Source organism: Diaphorina citri, unplaced genomic scaffold (assembly GCF_000475195.1).
Source record: "Diaphorina citri unplaced genomic scaffold, Diaci psyllid genome assembly version 1.1 scaffold65, whole genome shotgun sequence".
NCBI classification, from domain to species: Eukaryota; Metazoa; Arthropoda; class Insecta; order Hemiptera; family Psyllidae; genus Diaphorina; species Diaphorina citri.
This window is the reverse complement of record NW_007377502.1, coordinates 267697-289847: the sequence shown is the minus strand read 5'-3', so window position 1 is coordinate 289847 and position 22151 is coordinate 267697. Positions and strand designations below refer to the sequence as shown.

Genomic DNA, 22151 nt, shown 5'->3' with positions numbered 1-22151 from the left:
GATTCCTATGTAAAAAGTTGGGAAAAATCCAAATCTGAGGTCAAAACTCCAAAAAAACAACTGTAAAAGGTCGAAAATTCAAATTTCATTTTCCGTTCTAATGAAAGAGTTCAAAGATTTGTGACGTCAGACTTAACGCAGTTGCTATTTTTGTCCGCTAGGTAGCACCACTATGCAAGCGCGTTAGCAGAGGAGCAGAACGAACTGCGCAGAAACGTATGCGCACAAACACATTAATGTGTTGCCTCCGAGGGAGCTTTGCTCGGGACATTTGATGTGACGTCATCGCCTACGGGAGCGTATACCGTGACGTCAAAGTTCACGATATACCGGTATTTTTGAAATCGATTTATCTCGGTATCTAGAAGTCGTAGAAGAAAAAGAAAAACTCCGTTAGTCCTCATTTTTCCTGCTCTATGACTTTGAAACATCACCCAAGTAAGCGCAACTGATCTATTGTATTGAGGGAAATGAAAAAAAAATGTTTCGTAATTTCTCCACTAGATGTCGTCATGTTTGTTGAATTTCCACTTTTTACCCCCACTCCTGACGCAGAGTGAACGCCGCATCGATGCGGCGTAGGAATGAAAAACAGACCTAATCATTTCATTGCCGGAGAACACAATGAGCCTCAAATTGGTGGAAAAATTTGAAAAATATGGACTCGCTCCGTAAGAAAACCTAATAGGCATGGCTTTGTCTATTGTAAGAAGACAAAAATAAATTGAACTACTCGGTGGTAGAGAAGTAGTGTCTCTGTTGGGAGAGAGAGAGAGAGAGAACCTAATAGGCATGGCTTTGTCTATTGTAAGAAGACAAAAATAAATTGAACTACTCGGTGGTAGAGAAGTAGTGTCTCTGTTGGGAGAAAGAGAGAGAGCGAGCAAGAGAGGATTAATTGCCTTAGGCACTTCTAAGGATAGACGGTGTACCTATACAAGTATACATACTTGTATAGTGTTCCAGTCCATCACATCAATACCAGTAGCCATTAGGTTCTTTATTGTGTTAAGAAGTCCATCAACAGATAATTCAATTTGTTACACGGTCGGTCATTCAGTGTCTATTGTTTTACTCTGAGTTATCTCTTTTTGATCTACCTTATTCAGATTGATTCCACAAAGTGTCGTGGCAAGTTGTTTGTTTTTTCCGAGCACAAGGCGTTAAATTTATTTTGCCTCTTCTAGTTCAATTGCAGGCGCTATTTCATAATAATGAAATATGCTAATCATCGAATATTATCAATATTTCCTATAGGGAAAGTAGAAAAGTGGTTTCACAGTGAACATACATAGGTCATCCTAAATTACATACATATTTCTATTGAATGCATATTTACTAAAATTATATTTACAGTCTCCACTATTGTTACAACTACGTGTGTATGTAATATGTATTATGGCATATTTGTAAAATCGTTGGTAGTCGCACATGCTACGATATACAGCTACCTACCTACTATTAGAGTTTACTATTTTATGAACAACTACGTGTGTATGTAATATGTATTATGGCATATTTGTAAAATCGTTGGTAGTCGCACATGCTACGATATACAGCTACCTACCTACCTACTATTAGAGTTTTTCACGAGCTGAGTGTCCCGATTCGCAATATTTACCCCATTCCAAATATGCAGACAATGTCACAGCGCGGATATGTGTACCCACTACTCACCTTTATACTCAAATACATATCTTATTTTTGTATAATACCTTGGTTGAAGCAGAACATTTGAGTGTATACTGTATCTATTCCGTGTTCTCAAAAACCAAATAGTTTCCTCTACGAGATTCTCACGCAGGCCAGCCGCCAGTGTACCATTAGGATACACTACGCTTCCTACGTCCTAAGATATTAATTATAATTTAACAGAAGTTTGTGTTATTTCTATGTAGGATGTAAGTATCTCATTGAAACATATTATTAAGTAGTGTGCATTTCCATTCATTTTTACTTCTAAAACTCGTCCACGTTGATATTACAACCAAGTAGTAATAGTAAGGTCCGTCTGGTCATATGAATATTGTCGGTCATGACGCGACGCAGTGAATATTCAATTTCCACTATTGAAAACTATGATGTCGTTCTTCAAATCTTAATGTAAATTCGAAATAGGAGCTCGTTACGTTTTGAAAGAAAGGGAGGAAGAAACAAATGTCAAAAGGGAGTGTTGAAAAGGTGAGATATTTCGCTTTAGTAATACAGTACAAGGTGTATTAATTTGGTACATACTACGATATTCTTCCTCATTGCGTATTCCTAGTGCATCAGCTAGCGTCTCCAAGTGTAAGGTTTTTTTTTTTTTCACTACAACTTGAGGTATACTCGTACAAGCATTGGCCTGTACATTGTAATGTTGGATATTACTCAATCACCTCAATATATCTGAGATCTGAGGTACATGATGTATGGATCAATAACACAGATCATTGGCCTGGCCTCATGGTACCTGCAACTTTATTTGCGTACGTAAAATGTTTTTTTTTTCCTTTTCTTATCCTATAAGAATCTCTTGCCTCTGTTTATGGTCCGTTTGTTTTTAATATTTAATGAATACATCGTATATCGGGACCAAATACATTACATTTCTTCGTCCATTTTAATTGTCCCGGGATCATTTGAATAAGCCATTGTGACTTACTACCCCCTATTCTTTACCTTTTCTGAATTCTGTTTGCTTTCTGAGCGGCGCGGCAGTGCGGTGGCTGCATTTCCATTTTGTATTTTACGTCTTCATTTCCTTCTATCTCATGCCTTCCCTTCATCTTCTCTCCAACTTTTTCTCTATCATCTTTTTTTCGTTTCCCTCCTATACCTAAGCTCTTTATTATCTCCACTTGAACATTTTCGTTTTTCTTTTTTTTTTCTTTTTTTTTTTAACCGTTAATTTCCAGGGCTTTCACAGTTGCCCATGTTCTGCACTGAACATCAACGCTTGTCTTACGTACGTACATGACACTCCACACAGCTTTCTCTAATTCATCCATCAAAATGCACTCTATGATTTATCTTTATAAATTATCCACTTTTGCCTACTCAGTTTTACCACAAATGTAATTTCTAAAAGATTCTATAAATAGGTATGCAGAAGTCTTCAATACTAAAAATAATAATAATAATAAAATAAGTTAAAGTAAATGGGGGACGTTCAATAAATTGGAAGCAACAACAATGACCTAAAAAATATTTAAAATAAAAATCAACATTAGTATGTAGCAAATCTTCAAAAAAAAAAAAAAAAAAAATCATGCGATTGGCATTCATAAAACCTTATCTAGATAAGAGTGATAAGAAGACCAATACCACGTGCTCATGCACAAAACAGATCACAGTAAAAGAAATGAAAAGAGGGGAAATATAAAACTTAGTAAAGAAGGGAGAAAATACATAAAATGAAGAAATGTAGACGGGACACACAGAGTTCGAAAGAAATGAAACGAGAGAAAACAATTTGGTAGGGGAAATGAGTATTCCATGTTCCATCAATATAGAAACACTGAAAAGGTTTAGCGAAAGAATAATAAGGAGAGGGGATACCTCCCCCCCTTGAAAAGAGGGGAAATATAAAACTTAGTAAAGAAGGGAGAAAATACATAAAATGAAGAAATGTAGACGGGACACACAGAGTTCGAAAGAGATGAAAGGAGAGAAAACAATTTGGTAGGGGAAATGAGTATTCCATGTTCCATCAATATAGGAACACTGAAAAGGTTCAGCGAAAGAATAATGAGAGGGGATACCCCCCCTCCCTTTTTACATTACACATAGAAGAAACGTACTTGATAGGAAAATGCATGCTTAAAAACAAAAATAATTAAATAGCTCATTAATAAAGAGGAAAATTTGTCAAAAATATTATTTATATACATATATATAAAAACTGTAGATACTCGTAAACAGAAGAATACAAGCTTACCTTGGATTTCAATATTGTAATTCTATTCACCATCCACCTTATGATGTTTTAAAAACAACTGGCAACACCGCAAACAAATCGCGTCATGCTTGACAACACATTCCGTTATTGAAGTCCAAAATATATTAAAAAAATAATAATAAAAAAATCAAAGTTCAAAAACACAATTGAAGAAAAAAAAAATATGATTTTATTAGAAAAAAAAATAATAAATATAGCAATAAAAGGAATTTATTTTTCAAAAATTAATCACTGATCGAAAAAAATTAAAAACTTAAAATTGACAGCACTGTCTATTTTTCAGAGAAAAAATAGTACAAAACCTCCTGTCATCACAATACTTTACTCACGAATGAAGTGAACTCTTCATTTCTGTGCGCTCTACTCCGAACAAAGCCCGATAGATAGAGGGAATGATGCTACTGCGCAAGGCCACGCCTGAACCAATAATAAATAGCATCCTTACATGACGTCAACAAAATGTTTCTTCATTGTTCAACTTATTTTTCCCCCTTTTTGTATATTTTGTTTTAATTTTAATAGATCAAAGAAAGAAAAAGAAGTCCAAATAAATAATACATAATTCGCCTCTATGACGTGCATTGCATAAATGATGTGCTGAATTTAAATGGACCTCGGTAGAAAATGTCGCCTTCCAAACATAGAAGTTCATATTGGTGGAGTGACAGAAATTTTTAAACACATGATATTTTATTGAGAACGCTGTAGCATTCATTTTTTCGACGTAACATTTACATACCTACTATTTTCGAAGGTTTAAACGGGTATTACCTATACATTTTCGTGCATACGCGTACGTCTAAATGTCATACTGTTTCTTTTTCCTCTACTTTAATGTTGGCTTAATTAATTCAGGTGTAATATTCTGACCTTAATTAAAGACATTTTCAAGATGTTCAAAAAGGACAGATCCTTTTTATTTTATAATCAGTAATCACGTGTATTCCTTCGAGATCATAATGAGCTTTTCGATAATCGTGCTGGTACTCAGTTAGTTCTAATTTAGCTGGCACCTGAAATGCATATACCTCGCTCGACTCCAGAGAAGTTTTGAATAGTTAGTTAGTTCCTAATGAGATTTTCGGAACAGATTGTTTTTACATCGCTGTTTTTACATCGAAATATTGCAAACTTGTACATATTCATTTACTAAAAATAGGTTGGTACCCACCTGATTCTACTGGCATTCCCTTCACTCCTCGAGCTGAATTACCTATCTAAGATAAATACCTAATCCCGAAAGTTGGCATCAAAACATTGGAAGCTTAAAATTCACAAAGCTATTAGTATCTATTTGAATTTCTCCAAAATATCAACGTGTAGAATCATGAATGATGAATTGATGACATTGAAAAGAAATACCTAGCAGATTCCATGATATGGACCATGTCAAATGAAAAAAAAAAATAATAATAATAAAAAAAATAATGGTATTCTCTGACTGAATTAAACAAATCTATTCAAATATTTATGCCATTTTCATGAGATGCTGAAACAGGCTGTCTCTTTCAATTCATAATTTGTTTCCAAGATAAGAGATTATTATATCGTTGAGTGGCGTATTCAAAAGCTTTCCAATTTGGAAATTGATGAATCGAATCCAAGCCAGGTCAAGTAGGAAAGAGAATTTCCTTACAACATGCATAATAATTATGCAATTAACATTAGTAAAATTCATACTAAATTTCGAAAGACGTAGGTATGTAGGTGTAGTTTTATTCAATGAACTGTAGAACTCACTCAGAAAAAGGTTCTAGGGCTCCCGATTGATGGTAGTAAAAGTTGCTGTGTGTGTTGAATATTTTTGCCAAATTTCATCAAAAACCCACAAAGCTCTGTAGAGTTACAGTGAAGAAACAGACGAGTTCAAAGAAAACTAACTTGTCGATTTAAAAATCAGAACTCATCACATGTTTCCTTCTTTCAATGAAACAAATTTGTACAGAAAATATTATTTAATCCTAAGAAAAAGGCGAAATTTAATTAGCAGAACAATGCACACAGTTTTAAAGTAGGTACTGTGGTAATCTTCAAGTTGTCTAGGTATATTCGGCTAACAGAGCCAGTAGCCTGGTCCTGATTTTCCTTCTACGGCCAGTCCTAATATTTCACTCTGACTAAACTGTTCAACTGATCATGTCAAATTCTTGTCAATTAAAACCTTTAATTCGAGGTACATATTATTTCTCTCGTGTTTTCATTTCAATAACAACCACATTCCCTTACCTGGCCAACCGGAATTCGACACTCCCTCAGGTGAAGTGCATGTTTTGCTGACAGGCTGGAACACCTCTTCCCAGCCTCCCCGTGAGTAGCTCCATTCTTTGGAGTCCAGGATGAGGGTTCTCCGAGTGGCGTAGGCTACGATGAAACAGTAGACCACATGGTGCAATTGACACCCGTAACCACAGCCCTGTGAAAGAAACACGGAAAGTTGTGAGTGAAATAGCTGAGTAGTTGTTGTTAACTTCTGCAATAATGCTCACTCCTCCCCAAGGCTAAGGAACTCTGCCACCTCAGCAGGATGCATCCAGAGGTCACGAGTAGTCCGTATACTTGGTCAACAAGAGAACACCAGAAAACAATCGGGGATATTTGCAATTGAAACAAGAGAGCAATTTTTTTTATTGACTCTGAAAATCAAGCCTGGGACCTTTTGCTCATCGTTAACTCAGAACTAACTCAACTTCCTTTGTTTATTTTGTCTGTGTTGTGTTGTTTCTGTTGTTTATTTTGCTTATACTTACTTTGTTTAGCTCGCACACCAATTTCCTGGCAGTTCGACAGTCGGGAGGGTTTTGTAGATATTCGAGTCGTCGTTGTACAAGGTCACTGAGATCCAAAGATTCCTTCAACCTCCAATCATCAAATGAATCTCTGGCTTTTAGTGTATCTAACACATGAAGTAGAGATCTGAAAACAGGGGCAATCTCCATTCATCAAAAGAATCTCTGGCTTTCAAAATGCCCAGGACATGGAGTAGAGATCTGAAAACAGGGGCAATCTCCATTCATCAAATGAATCTCTGGCTTTCAACATGCCCAGGACATGAAGTAGAGATCTGAAAACAGGAGTTATAAGGATAGGTATCTAGGCATATCTCATTGCTATAGCTAGGGGTGATAGTACAATGAATGCACCAGTTGCCAATGGATCACTGAAGTTAATCAACGTTCCGCGTGGTTCATATCCGGATGGGTGACCATCTGGACAACTGGATCCTGCTGACTTTCAGCCCCCTCACGTTGAGTGAGTTTAATGTGGCTCCAAGTCAAGGGGCCAAATGGAGGGTAAAACCCCCGTCACTAAAAAAACCTTATACCAGTGACGTAAAACTATAAATAAGAAACAACAACAACATGTCTGACTAGGGGACGTTAAACAGAGAGTAGACTAGCGTCTGGCTGTGGGACTATAAACGGTTAGGAGGAAAGCTAACCCTAACCAGCCTAGCAAGCTGGCAGTTTCAAAGGGTTCTCTCTGCTTTTAAAGACCAAGCACAAGTCCTCACGATGGTTGAATGCGGTTCAAGGCGAGCCAGCCACTTTAACATGGCTAGAGCTAGAGACCATCATCCCGGTGGATAGCAGATACAAAAAGATATCTTTATTCTGCTATTGTCATTTGGCGAAAGCTAAAGTCCCTAAAACAACAACAACAACAACAACAACAATAACAACAACAACAACAACAACAACAACAACAACAACAACAACAACAACAACACCACCAACAACAACAACAACAACACCAACAACAACAACAACAACAACAACAACAACAACAACAACAACAACAACAACAACAACAACAACAACAAGTGAGTTTCAGGTTTCATAGATGGTTTCTTTTGCCATAACTCTCGAACGGGTTTCCAATTTCATTAAATTTATTGAGTTTTGGTAACTCCCTATTGGCCCTTTTTCTCAGGGACTTCTACTACAGTTTAACACGTTCCTATGACTCGACTGTTAATAATTTACTTTTACATAAAGTTACATTTGTATGAAAAGCTTTAAGATGCTGGGAGAGCTAGCTACAGAAGATATTTTATAAAATCCACGTATTGTTCAAATATTTATAGCCCTCGTGAGACCTGGCACTTAGAACCTCCAGTTAGAAGAACCTTCGGAGTTGGTACATCCATCGCACGTCTGTATTCAGCAAGGATGCTTCACGAAGACTACAATAAAATTATCGCAAGGCGAGGAAAGCAATCATGAGTGTGCAAATTGATTAAATCAACTTGTGAAGAGACTTGCTTGAAATAAATCACTGCGTTCACAACAGATATTGTGAATTATATGAAAGATCACAAAGTGAAACAAGCGATGGCCTCGCCGGCATCAAGTATGAAACAACACGAAACAAAAAACTCGACAAGTTTGCCTTGGTCTTTATTAGGAGAGAATATACCAATCTGGTATTGGCGGCGCGGTAACAAGGATCGTTCACACGGTCAAATTGTAACGCATTTGCAGTTCGATATACGAGAACCTACCTTTGAGTTTTATCATTTTCCGAAAATTTCTATATCAATCTAGTTGTGGTGACGTGCAGTTTTGGTACATATGTAGGTACCTACTACTCCGCATATTTTTAGCCCGTCCTTCTTTTATTATTATGATAGTAATAAAAAAAAGTTAGCCTTGGTCTTTATTAGGAGAGAATATACCAATCTGGTATTGGCGGCGCGGTAACAAGGATCGTTCACACGGTCAAATTGTAACGCATATGCAGTTCGATATACGAGAACCTACCTTTGCGTTTTATCATTTTCCGAAAATTTCTATATCAATCTAATTGTGGTGACGTGTAGTTTTTGTACATATGTAGGTACTTACTACTCCGCATATTTTTAGCCCGTCCTTCCTTTATTATTAGGATAGTAGGTAATAAAAAAAAAGGTATAAGTAGTGGACGGGTTATTGTATTCGCTTCGGTGTCTGTCAGTCGGTCTGCCTGTCCCCATAGAAGGACTTATCCAAACCTGGTCGACCTATATGTATATCAAAGTAAAGGTCTTTTTACCAGGAACAAATTTTGTCCAGAAAACCATAAAGCCAAAAAACCAAAAAACTGGTTTTTGGGGGATTTTTTTTTTTTTTTTTTTTCACATTTTCTCACACATGAGCTCTGATCTCGAAATTTAAAATGGATGGGTGATTTGAACATGGATGGGTGACTTGAACATTATATTGGGAATAAAGAGAGAACGGGCTGTAGTCTTGATTTTAAATCATTACATGAAAGTAAAATCAAATCAAGAATAATAATAATAATAATAATAATAATAATAAACAATATTAAACAAATTAGGTACTAGGTAGGTATACATATGTACTGATTTTCTCTAATCACGATCGAATAAACTACGGGTTGAAAAATTCCCGGAGGGACGGGCCCAGCTTGTTTCCTGCTACAGGGTATGTATTGCAACAATCTCTTCTATAATTTTCGCAGGAACACGGGGCTGGCTCGGACACAATCCGTATGATCACGCAAGGTTCCGAACTGACCATGGACTACGAAGAGAAAACCCTCGGCGAGATCGGGTTCAAGGATCAGCAACTGTTGTACATTTCCCCGGGCATTAGCCGGTCCAAGAAACGTGGGGTGGAGTGCCCTTCCGCGCTGCCCCCTCCCCCTCAACACTTGCTGCCCACTCTGCTACTGCTGCTGCCCGGGCACTTTGAACATCTGTTTCACCTCATGAGGACTCTGAGCTTGATGAAGACGCCGACGAAGGGTGGCGTGAGTAGATGTTTTCGTTTCAGTGTTTTGCTTGTGTAGATCCCGGTCCCGGGGTTGATTCCCCTCCCGTCGAATTATTTTGAGGTCTTTTCTATTATAAAATTACATTAGTTTCCTTCCTATGGGATAATCAAAGTAAAAATGAGTGCGCTTGTCAGAAATATCAATCAGTAATGTAATTTTATAATAGAAAAGACCTCAAAATAACCTGCCTCGGTGGTGTAGTGGTCAAGGCGCTCGCCTGGTAAACAGGAGGGCGTAGGTTCAATCCCAGCCGAGGTATGGAATTTTATCCTCAATGTAATTTGAGAATTTGACAATAATAGTAGTAGCCTACTGCTGGAGTAAAGGGACTTTTCAGTCCTATGCGAGCAGTATAAATAAACACTATTATTATTATTACAACTGTAGATAAACTTCATGACTTGACTTAGACTCGAACCAGCAACCTCCAGATCCGAAGTCCAACACGTTAACCACAACACGACTGAAGTTGGTTCATCGACTTATTTTGAGGCTTCTATAATAAAGATGATTGTATCACCGCCGTTTTCAATTTTCCCCCAAAGCCTGATATTGTAAATTATCTTCTTTGTCATTCTCCCCAGCATCATGTGTTACATCCGCGGGGTCAACTACTGTCGCGTCGCGTTTGGGACATCCTCATGCTTCTACCCACCTCCCCTACCCTGGTACGCGGGTTCGAAACCCTGGGTGGCGAGAATTCTGTGAGTCTCGAACAGCTGATAGACCCCGCCTCCCCGCAGAAGCTTATGTACTCGCTCTGTATTGTGGAGTCCTTGAGTCGACCCTCGTCTTATCGACAAAAAGTAAGTTTTCCTTTTAAGACTGATTTTCAATAAAATAATGAGCAAAGGCGACGCTTGATTACAATACAAAACAGCCATATCGATCTCTTGCGAGATGTGGCCTTCTCAAGGAATTTGTAGATTATGATGCCAAGTAATTATGTAGATTACGCTTCCAGAATTCGCGGTCTTGAGCGGATTTTTGCCAGTTCTTGCCAACTACTCCTTTCAAATCTTTGTCCCATCGGTTGGGTGGTCTGCCTCTGGGTCTAACTAATTCTCTAGGACTCCATTCGTTTACTGTAAAATACGGTCGCGCTGCGCGCTCCCTATTAGCTGCATAGTTATCAAACTAAAAAGATAAACGAAACTCAAATATTAGGCGAGCGAGGGAAAGTTTTCTCTCCCGCAGTCTCTGCACTCTGTGTATTTATGGTGATTTTAGCGATCAAAAATTGATCATATCTCAGGATCGGTTTAGATTTTCGCAAAATCCTTTCTTATTGCACACCTAGACCATAAAAGGAATATTCCTACCAAATTTCAGCTTTCTAGGTGTTGTGGTTCTAGAGATAGAGCGATCAGTGTGTGAACTATGAACTGTGAATGGATCTCGTTCTTATAATATAAGATGTCTCATGAATTCTTTTGATCTATTGGGGTATCTGACGGGATTGAAAAATAATAATATATGTAGATTGAGGCCATAGATTCTGTTTGATTCATCGGATTTACCTTGTGTTTTCGATAAATCTTCCTCTTGTTGTAATACCTCAACACTAATTATGGACGCAGCTTATTAATTGCAAACCCATTTTCATGTAAAAGGAGAACGAAATTCTCTTCTCACTAAAACTTCTCTCCTTTAGCGCCTGACACTCCCCCTCAGTTGGGGTTTTTAATAGAGCATATGTATACGTATACAAATAGTGAAACTTCATGCCTTATCCCATCTGTCAGAGAACATTTCTATTGGGTTATCGGACAAAAGTGTAAAAATCTATTGAATCGAAAGTGTCTGGGTGCAATAAGGGAGAGTATATATAGGGGGAGGGGGAGTTACATTCATAGATACAATCTCATTCTTAAGTTAGCATCATCGTCTTCGATGGTCGTCGATTTTGACTGTTGTATTCCCTACAGCTCAGAATAATTCTTAGTCTTGGATCAAAGTTTTGAATTCTCTTTTCTGTGATGGTGTCCACAGCAACAGTCTTGATATATGCTGAACATCCTTTTTGGATACATTGCCACTTAGTCTCGCCTGAACGGAGCTCACTGTTTCTATAAAACTTGTAATTTCTAAACACCAAAAGATTTTTTACCGCGCTCACTTGTCAGAAATTCAATAGTTGACATGATGATGTCCAAAACCAAACTATAATAGGTATTAAACATGAAATGCCCAAATCTTTGTTTTTCGCACATTTTCCTCTATCTATCTTCAAGTATATCGGGGGAATTTACATAGTACACATTTCGGGGGAGTTTACCATTTGAGACTCAGGTCGTCGATTTCATTTTCGGGGGAATTTACATCCGGAAATGAGGACCCCTGAAAAAATCGGGGGAATTTACATACAGCCGATGTAATGTATCATTCGTGAGTTTTTCCAAGTTTTGTTAAGCTATCCCCCACTTTTTGCCTCGTTTTCTTTTTTCCTCGCATTACCACGAGATCTTTCCACACGATGCAGAAATGTGTATAAAATTACAATTTAAAAATGACTGTAGAATCTGTAGATGTAAATTCTTGTTCCTATTTAGACAACAAATTTTCTCAATAAGTTCATCACTTAATTAATGTACCTATTTGAAAAAGTGGTGGAAAGTATTTTCTTTTCGAAAAGTAATATGTTTCACTTTGAAAAGAGACACACTATATTCGGAAAAGTTTAATTTTAAGTAGAAATGAAATTTATTGGACTGCTCAGTTTTAAATATTTCAATCATATTTAATTGGTAGGATGTAAGATAATGAACTTGTCCAAGCATAAGAGGAATTACAGGTTCCACGTTGAAGGTAAAATTACCTCATTTCGTAATTTTTTATTAGTAAACAGAAGCATCTCAGATTTGGATTTTTCCCAACTTTTTACATAGGAATCGACCATTTATTTATAATTTTTACCCATTTGCAACTCCTCCATTGCATGCTAATAGTTGCTGTTGTGAAAGCGAATATAACTTGAACACTGCATGATGGACATACCACCACAACGCTGAAAACACTAACTACTGGTATACAGACTCAAGGCTTTCTTAAACTCTGGAAGATTCAATTGATATTTTTACATTTAAAAAAATAGTTTAATAAATAATCAAAGCTTCTAAAATCTAGAAATCTTCGAACTTTCAATTTTAATTTTACACTAATTTACACTTTTGGAGACTTGAACAATTTTACCTTCGCTACTGGCACGGTGATAAGTAAATAACATGCACCGTACCCTAACGCTCGATCAAAATCTAGTAATTTTATTTTATAGATCAGGTAAAAAAATCATTATCCTTCTCGATGTTTTTCCTGTTTTCAACATTTCGATGTCAAAACTAAATATTATAACATCCATAAATTACTTTGTAAAAAAATAGCAATATCAAATCACTAGAGATAGAGATACTGGCACTTTTCCCCTATACAGCAAGTACATCGAAAACATGTTATATGTTGCCAAGATGTTGTTACTTCTATTCAAAATACTACTGATTCCGTCGCTTAGTCGGAACCGCTAGTTGAGTGTCGAGTAGCATTACAGACCACGTGGAAAAGGCTACTAATTTGTACTTAAACTGCAGCTCCTGGAGCTAGAAGATGACGGGGAAGTTCATGAAAAATATAGCTTTTCGTTCTTATAATCCTCAGAATACTTCTGTAGGACATTTTTTCCTGGACAGCAATTCAAAATTGTACTCCTTTTGAAAGAGCATTTCACCCTGTTGTGCCCTTCTAGTTATTTTTTAGATGTAAATTGAACCTCATCTGCGCATGGCCTGATACAAAACAGAGAAGATGAATTTTGTTTTGTACATTTTTAAGTATTCTTTCAGTTTTCCTCCTCCTCTTATACGTTTATAACAACAACACCTCATTCTCCCTCCATATATAAATGAATATGAAAGTTTTGAAATTCAGTTAACCCCTGCACGTATCTGGTGTATACACACTCACAAAATAGAATGAAGCATGATTTTATGTTGATTAGAATTTCGTTGTACAATTAATCATTATCTCTGTTGATATTCTTATCCGGTATATCATGATAAGAATTAAGGGTTTCAAAAATAAAATTAATCATACTTTGTTTATTTATATCTAATCTATGTAGTAAAACTAGACAATTTAGGGAGTCATCAAAGCTACTTCAATCAACTTACAAGAGATACTTTTACTTGAAATATACCATTTCTTGAGCAATAGGAAGTTTTGTATCTATCAATATTTCTATGATCTTCCCTAACTCCTTGCACATTTTCATTTGCCTTTCGTTTTCTTCCCAAAAAATTCCTTTTTTGACATGAAAGTCTGGTGAAATTTGGGATTCTTCAATCTTCTGTTTGGTCATTTCCAATTATTATTTAGGAAATAAACTTACAATGGGTTAAAGCAAAAACACCCTAATGCCTTGAGGCTCGGGTGGTATGAAATATCGGGAATCATAATAATATATTTTGGTGTAAATCTAGGGGTGCTCCAACCGGGAGGTTTTGAAGCAGAAGTTTGGTTCTGGCGGAATTCGTGCAAATCGTAATAATAACTAGATTTTATTCGTTGAAGTCTTCAATTCCACAATTAAGGGGACTTGTTAACGTTTTATCTGTTCTCAATTAAGCAGCATTATTAAATTATTTTGAGTTTTCTCTTTCCCATTGTTGTTTGTTGTTTGTTTTGAAGCTCTTTAGGCTTATTTGATGTCTAGCATTAACCATTGGGATTTTTCGTATTTTTCGAATTCGAGACCGTTGATTTTTCGTCATTGTTAGAGCAGCACCCCTTGTTGCAAAACATGCGGAATGCTCCTCCATCTCTTCGGTAAAAACTAATATGTTGTAACATACAGTAGCATAGAACAGCGCACCCCTGTATTTCTCTTCCAACTAAAAAAATAATGAAGAAACTTAACACGTCAACTGCGACCTTGGAAATTTTAACACACGAGCTGCACCCCATGGTAAGAACACAAAGTAGTGGTTTTATTTTTACTTTCCCATTTTATTATTAGGCGCTTTAGCTATGTTTTTAAATGCATTGTCGTTTTTGGCCGTGGTTAATTTTAAAATAAATCATTCAAATGTTAAATTTCTATAATGAAGGTAGCCTGTATTAAATTTACCATGTGCTCACTACTTTTTTGCTTCGGAAACAAACAAATTTAAAACTTTCGTTCCAGTCTAGATCTGTCATACTCAGTACGGTACAAACGAATGTTCTCTCAAATCTTTATGTGTAGTAGAGACTAAGACGAAGACAAGTACCTACCAACTAGAGAATATTTGAAACAGACAACTATTATTTTTTTAACTATTATTTTTAATTCAGAAAATAAAGGATGTCTACTATTTTGAACATTTCCACCTTAACTGCTATTCGACACTGAGTAGCAAATATTTCTCGTACCTCAAACACTGATATTCCTACTCCCTGCTGAGTCAGAAACATTCAGGATAATAATTGTTTCCTTTCTACGTTTATTATTCTCTCTGCTTCATGTTCTTTCTTTTTCTTCTTTCCCTGCGTTTATTGTCCTTCGCTATATTCCTCGTATTTCTATGTCCTCAGATCCTGAGCTTGATGCGTTTGAGTTCGAAGTTCAGAGAGCGCCAGCATCTACAACCTACATCATGTATACCAACTGAGGTCAAAGAAATGAAACGAAGCGTTTCTGATATGTAAACTGGGAATTTGCCTGTGATGCTGTCAAAGGTATCTTATGAAAAATTGGCATAACTGTACAAAAGTCTACGAACCTTGATAAGCTTGGTAAATAGATTATAGAATGGATAGGTATTGAAAGTCACAAGTACTTACATTGAACAGTTTACTATCAGTGCCTCATATCACCAAAGTCTGGAAAAGTATCTTACAAGTGTAATAGCCATTGGAAAAGGAGAATTTTGAATTTGAACGAATTAGATCAAAATATGGAATTGTAATTACTTTTCCATACTTTGGTGATACAGGGCACAGGGCATGGAAGCCGGTAAACCCTTTTCCACGTAACGACCAAAAAAATAAACGAAGGCTTCTTCAGATTTAGTGATCTTCAATTTCTGAATTATGACATCTGTAAAGCCTTTAATCAAATAATTCTCAAGCGTGTATCCTAGGGATTTTTTTTTTCGAATAAGGCGTTTTGTTTTAACTCTGGAATCCCAGGTCGTTCACGCCGGCTAGGGATTTTAGACCAGTGAAGATGGTAAAATAAAATTGGTCGATGAAATACTGACCACGCTACGCATGACGAACCCAAAAATGACCGTGAAAAAAAATGAAATTTGTGTCAATCACTCGATGAATTTGAAGAAGAATAAAATTATCGAAATAAGTACCTACGCCACGAGGCGTTCCACTTTGAGAAAAGTATAAAAAAGAGACTATGGAATAAATTTACGAGCTTGTTCCGAGACCGGACCAAAATATCATTGGCGTCGCAATAAAACGACATAGCGAAATAAACAAAATTGCACAGCAAAATCTAACCTTGGTGATGTTCAATTTGATACAAGACTCAATATACAAGCGAAGGTACTTCAGTTTTTGGCTAGTTGACAAATTATTGCTTCGGAAAAAAATATCTGCGAAATATATTGTGTCTTCTTAAATACCTACCTAAAGAGCTAAACACACATCATATCCGTGAAATTTATTCGGACTGATGCGTGTTTTTAGCCCGTCCTTCCTTTATTATTACGATAGTAATAAAAAAGGTACCTATAGTGGACGGGCTATTGTATTCGCTTCGGTGTCTTCTGTCTGTCATTCTGTCACTCTGTCTGTCCCCATAGAAGCTTGTTAAAATTTAAATCACGAGTACGCAAAACACGTAGTACGATTTTTTGCACGTTGTTTATATTTGGACTGGGGACTGATTGGGCTTTGAACTCAAAATGTTAAATGCTTGTGACTATTCAGTTTAATGATTGATACAATCTCATTCTTAAGTTAGCATCATCGTCTTCGATGGTCGTCGATTTTGACTGTTGTATTCCCTACAGCTCAGAATAATTCTTAGTCTTGGATCAAAGTTTTGAATTCTCTTTTCTGTGATGGTGTCCACAGCAACAGTCTTGATATATGCTGAACATCCTTTTTGGATACATCGCCACTTAGTCTCGCCTGAACGGAGCTCACTGTTTCTATAAAACTTGTGGACTTCTACTACAGTTTAACACGTTCCTATGACTCGACTGTTAATAATTTACTTTTACATAAAGTTACATTTGTATGAAAAGCTTTAAGATGCTGGGAGAGCTAGCTACAGAAGATATTTTATAAAATCCACGTATTGTTCAAATATTTATAGCCCTCGTGAGACCTGGCACTTAGAACCTCCAGTTAGAAAAATCTTCGGAGTTGGTACATCCATCGCACGTCTGTATTCAGCAAGGATGCTTCACGAAGACTACGTTTGAAATTCAGTTAACCCCTGCACGTATCTGGTGTTCCTCTCTCGTGAAATGAAGCATGATTTTATGTTGATTAGAATTTCGTTGTAAATTTATCATTATCTTCTGTTGATTATTATCTATTCCGGTAATTTTCATGTGAATTAAGGGTTTCAAAAATAAAATTATGCTCTTTGTTTATTTTATCTAATCTATGTAGTAAAACTAGACAATTTAGGGAGTCACTTCAAAGGCTACTTCAATCACTTCAAAGGTACTTTTATTGATTTTCCATTTCTTGAGCTTTAGGAATTTTGTATCTATCAATATTTCTATGATCTCCTAACTCCTTGCACATTTTCATTGCTTTCGTTTTCTTCCAAAAAAATTCCTTTTTTGACATGAAAGTCTGGTGAAATTTGGGATTCTTCAATCTTCTTGTTTAGGTATTTCCAATTATTATTTAAGAAATAAACTTACAATGGGTTAAAGCAAAACACCCTAATGCCTTGAGGCTCGGGGTGGTATGAAATCCGGGAATCATAATAATATTTTTGTGTAAATCTAGGGGTGCTCAACCCGGGAGTTTGAAGCAGAAGTTTGGTTCTGGGGAATTCGTGCAAATCGGTAATAACTAGATTTTATTCGTTGAAGTCTTCATTCACAATTAGGGGACTTGTTAACTTTATCTGTCTCAATTAAGCAGCATTATTAAATTATTTTGAGTTTCTCTTTCCCATGTTGTTGTTGTTTGTTTTGAAGCTCTTTAGGCTTATTTGATGTCAGCTGGATGGGTGACTTGAACATTATATTGGGAATAAAGGGAGAACGGGCTGTAGTCTTGATTTTAAATCATTACATGAAAGTAAAATCAAGAATAATAATAAACAATATTAAACAAATTAGGTAGGTACATATGTACTGATTTTCTCTAATCACGATCGAACAAACTACGGGTTAAAAAATTCCCGGAGGGACGGGCCCAGCTTGTTTCCTGCTACAGGGGTATGTGTGATGTCAGCATTACCATTTGGATTTTTCGTATTTTTCGAATTCGAGACCGTTGATTTTTCGTCATTGTTAGAGCAGCACCCCTTGTTGTAAAACATGCGGAATGCTCCTCACTCTCTTCGGTAAAAACTAATATGTTGTAACATACAGTAGCATAGAACAGCGCACCCCTGTATTCTCTTCCAACTAAAAAAATAATGAAGAAACTTAACACGTCAACTGCGACTCGGAAATTTTAACACACAGAGTGCACCCATGGTAAGAACCAAAGTAGTGGTTTTATTTTTACTTTCCCATTTTATTATTAGGCGCTTTAGCTATGTTTTTAAATGCATGTCGTTTTCGCCGTGTTAATTTTTAAAATAAATCATTCAAATGTTAAATTTCTATAATGAAGGTAGGCTGTATTAAATTTACCATGTGCTCACTTCTTTTTGCTTCGGAAACAAACAAATTTAAACTTTCGTTCCAGTCTAGATCTGTCATACTCAGTACAAACGAATGTTCTCTCAAATCTTTATGTGTAGTAGAGACTAAGACGAAGACAAGTACCTACCAACTATAAAATAAATCATTCAAATGTTAAAATTCTATAATGAAGGTAGCCTGTATTAAATTTACCATGTGCTCACTACTTTTTGCTTCGGAAACAAACAAATTCAAACTTTCGTTCCAGTCTAGATCTATCATACTCAGTACAAACGAATGTTCTCTCAAATCTTTATGTGTAGTAGAGACTAATACGATGACAAGTACCTATCAACTAGAGAATATTTGAAACAGACAACTATTATTTTTACTTTCTATTACTACAGGAGACTAAGACGAAGACAAGTAATACCTACCAACTTGAGAATATTTGAAACAGACAACTATTATTTTTTTTACTATTATTTTTAATTCAGAAAATAAAAGGATGTCTACTATTTTGAACAATTCCACCTTACTGCTATTCGACACTGAGTAGCAAATATTTCTCGTACCTCCAACACTGATATTCCTACTCCCTGCTGAGTCAGAAACATTCAGGATATAATTGTTTCCTTTCTACGTTATTATTCTCTCTGCTTCATGTTCTTTCTTTTTCTTCTTTCCCTGCGTTTATTGTCCTTCGCTATATTCTCGTATTTCTATGTTCTCAGATCCTGAGCTTGATGCGTTTGAGTTCGAAGTTCAGAGAGCGCCAGCATCTACAATTCTACATCATGTATACCAACTGAGGTCGCTCCAACACTGATATTCCTACTCCCTGCTGAGTCAGAAACATTCAGGATATAATTGTTTCCTTTCTACGTTATTATTCTCTCTGCTTCGTGTTCTTTCTTTTTCTTCTTTCCCTGCGTTTATTGTCCTTCGCTATATTCTCGTATTTCTATGTTCTCAGATCCTGAGTTTGATGCGTTTGAGTTCGAAGTTCAGAGAGCGCCAGCATCTACATCATGTATACCAACTGAGGTCAAAGAAATGAAACGAAGCGTTTCTGATATGTAAACTGGGAATTTGTCTGTGATGCCGTCAAAGGTATCTTATGAAAAATTGGCATTACTGTAGAAAAATCTACGCACCTTTGATAAGCTTGGTAAATAGATTATAGAATAGATAGGTATTGAAAGTCACAAGTACTTACATTGAACAGTTTACTTGTTTACTATCAGTGCCTCATATCACCAAAGTATGGAAAAGTACCTTCGCTATATTCTCGTATTTCTATGTTCTCAGATCCTGAGCTTGATGCGTTTGAGTTCGAAGTTCAGAGAGCGCCAGCATCTACAACATGTATACCAACTGAGGTCAAAGAAATGAAACGAAGCGTTTCTGATATGTAAACTGGGAATTTGCCTGTGATGCTGTCAAAGGTATCTTATGAAAAATTGGCATAACTGTACAAAAGTCTACGAACCTTGATAAGCTTGGTAAATAGATTATAGAATGGATAGGTATTGAAAGTCACAAGTACTTACATTGAACAGTTTACTATCAGTGCCTCATATCACCAAAGTCAAACGAAGCGTTTCTGATATGTAAACTGGGAATTTGCCTGTGATGCTGTCAAAGGTATCTTATGAAAAATTGGCATAACTGTACAAAAATCTACGAACCTTGATAAGCTTGGTAAATAGATTATATTTATGTAGAATAGATAGGTATTGAAAGTCACAAGTACTTACATTGAACAGTTTACTATCAGTGCCTCATATCACCAAAGTATGGAAAAGTATCTTACAAGTGTAATAGCCATTGGAAAAGGAGAATTTTGAATTTGAACGAATTAGATCAAAATATGGAATTGTAATTACTTTTCCATACTTTGGTGATACAGGGCACAGGGCATGGAAGCCGGTAAACCCTTTTCCACGTAACGACCAAAAAAATAAACGAAGGCTTCTTCAGATTTAGTGATCTTCAATTTCTGAATTATGACATCTGTAAAGCCTTTAATCAAATAATTCTCAAGCGTGTATCCTAGGGATTTTTTTTTTCGAATAAGGCGTTTTGTTTTAACTCTGGAATCCCAGGTCGTTCACGCCGGCTAGGGATTTTAGACCAGTGAAGATGGTAAAATAAAATTGGTCGATGAAATACTGACCACGCTACGCATGACGAACCCAAAAATGACCGTGGAAAAAAAAAAATGAAATTTGTGTCAATCACTCGATGAATTTCAAGAAGAATAAAATTATCGAAATAAGTACCTACGCCACAAGGCGTTCCACTTTGAGAAAAGTATAAAAAAGAGACTATGGAATAAATTTACGAGCTTGTTCCGAGACCGGACCAAAATATCATTGGCGTCGCAATAAAACGACATAGCGAAATAAACAAAATTGCACAGCAAAATCTAACCTTGGTGATGTTCAATTTGATACAAGACTCAATAATATATGTACAAGCGAAGGTACCTACTTCAGTTTTTGGCTAGTTGACAAATTATTGCTTCGGAAAAAAAAAAATATCTGCGAAATATATTGTGTCTTCTTAAATACCTACCTAAAGAGCTAAACACACATCATATCCGTGAAATTTATTCGGACTGATGCGTGTTTTTAGCCCGTCCTTCCTTTATTATTACGATAGTAATAAAAAAGGTATAGTGGACGGGCTATTGTATTCGCTTTGGTGTCTTCTGTCTGTCATTCTGTCACTCTGTCTGTCCCGATAGAAGCTTGTTAAAATTTAAATCACGAGTACGCAAAACACGTAGTACGATTTTTTGCACGTTGTTTATATTTGGACTGGGGACTGATTGGGCTATGAACTCAAAATGTTAAATGCTGCACACATCATATCCGTGAAATTTATTCGGACTGATGCGTGTTTTTAGCCCGTCCTTCCTTTATTATTACGATAGTAATAAAAAAGGTACCTATAGTGGACGGGCTATTGTATTCGCTTCGGTGTCTTCTGTCTGTCATTCTGTCACTCTGTCTGTCCCCATAGAAGCTTGTTAAAATTTAAATCACGAGTACGCAAAACACGTAGTACGATTTTTTGCACGTTGTTTATATTTGGACTGGGGACTGATTGGGCTTTGAACTCAAAATGTTAAATGCTTGTGACTATTCAGTTTAATGATTGATACAATCTCATTCTTAAGTTAGCATCATCGTCTTCGATGGTCGTCGATTTTGACTGTTGTATTCCCTACAGCTCAGAATAATTCTTTAGTCTTGGATCAAAGTTTTGAATTCTTACATGGGGAAGAGATTGTGATGTAATGGGCGAATGTAAATTCCCCCGATTTCAAAATTAAGGTAGATCGCACAAATTTTCTGTTGCTCTCCTCTTTGCACATTCACTTACTTCTTGTCGGACCAGTTTCTCTTCACTCTGGGGTTCATGTGTATGCTCCATTTTCTCTTCTGTGATGGTGTCCCTAGCAACAGTCTTGATATATGCTGAACATCCTTTTTGGATACATCGCCACTTAGTCTCGCCTGAACGGAGCTCACTGTTTCTATAAAACTTGTAATTTCTAAACACCAAAAGATTTTTTACCACGCTCACTTGTCAGAAATTTAATAGTTGACATG

At 36.4% G+C, this 22151-nt stretch overlaps 3 protein-coding genes across 3 annotated transcripts in view; 1 reads left to right on the top strand and 2 right to left on the bottom strand.

Moving 5' to 3' along the window:
* Window positions 1-4106, bottom strand: part of LOC103519512 (polycomb group protein Psc) — a 70486-nt gene extending 66380 nt beyond the window's left edge. Inside the window, exon 1 of the mRNA XM_026831020.1 lies at window positions 3920-4106. Within this exon, the coding sequence (XP_026686821.1) occupies window positions 3920-3952 (33 nt within the window). The 5' untranslated portion in view covers window positions 3953-4106. The remainder of the gene's footprint in view (window positions 1-3919) is intronic.
* Window positions 4107-6122: 2016 nt separating this feature from the next.
* Window positions 6123-6878, bottom strand: LOC113471616 (alpha-(1,6)-fucosyltransferase-like). Its single transcript, XM_026830910.1, has 2 exons — window positions 6688-6878; window positions 6123-6353 (listed from the first exon to the last, which is right to left on the bottom strand). The coding sequence occupies exons 1-2, from the start codon at window positions 6874-6876 to the stop codon at window positions 6138-6140; spliced, it is 405 nt and encodes a 134-aa protein (XP_026686711.1). The 5' UTR covers window positions 6877-6878; the 3' UTR covers window positions 6123-6137.
* A 256-nt stretch (window positions 6879-7134) lies between these two features.
* Window positions 7135-19946, top strand: LOC103519503 (ubiquitin carboxyl-terminal hydrolase puf-like). The gene is made up of 6 exons (XM_008484592.1): window positions 7135-7230; window positions 9404-9694; window positions 10303-10524; window positions 19263-19278; window positions 19505-19561; window positions 19840-19946. Exons 1-6 carry the CDS (start codon window positions 7135-7137, stop codon window positions 19944-19946), a joined length of 789 nt encoding a protein of 262 aa, XP_008482814.1.
* Window positions 19947-22151: the final 2205 nt, after the last annotated feature.

Bases quoted from the DNA above. Each gene is read 5' to 3' on its own strand.
- LOC113471616 (XM_026830910.1), bottom strand. From the start codon at position 6,876: ATGGAGATTGCCCCTGTTTTCAGATCTCTACTTCATGTGTTAGATACA. The intron at 6,354-6,687 runs GTAAGTATAAGC...TTTCTTTCACAG, and splicing joins TGGTGTGCGAGCTAAACAAA to GGCTGTGGTTACGGGTGTCA.
- LOC103519503 (XM_008484592.1), top strand. From the start codon at position 7,135: ATGGGTGACCATCTGGACAACTGGATCCTGCTGACTTTCAGCCCCCTC. The intron at 7,231-9,403 runs GTAAAACCCCCG...TAATTTTCGCAG, and splicing joins GTCAAGGGGCCAAATGGAGG to GAACACGGGGCTGGCTCGGA. The intron at 19,562-19,839 runs GTATACCAACTG...CTATGTTCTCAG, and splicing joins AGCGCCAGCATCTACATCAT to ATCCTGAGCTTGATGCGTTT.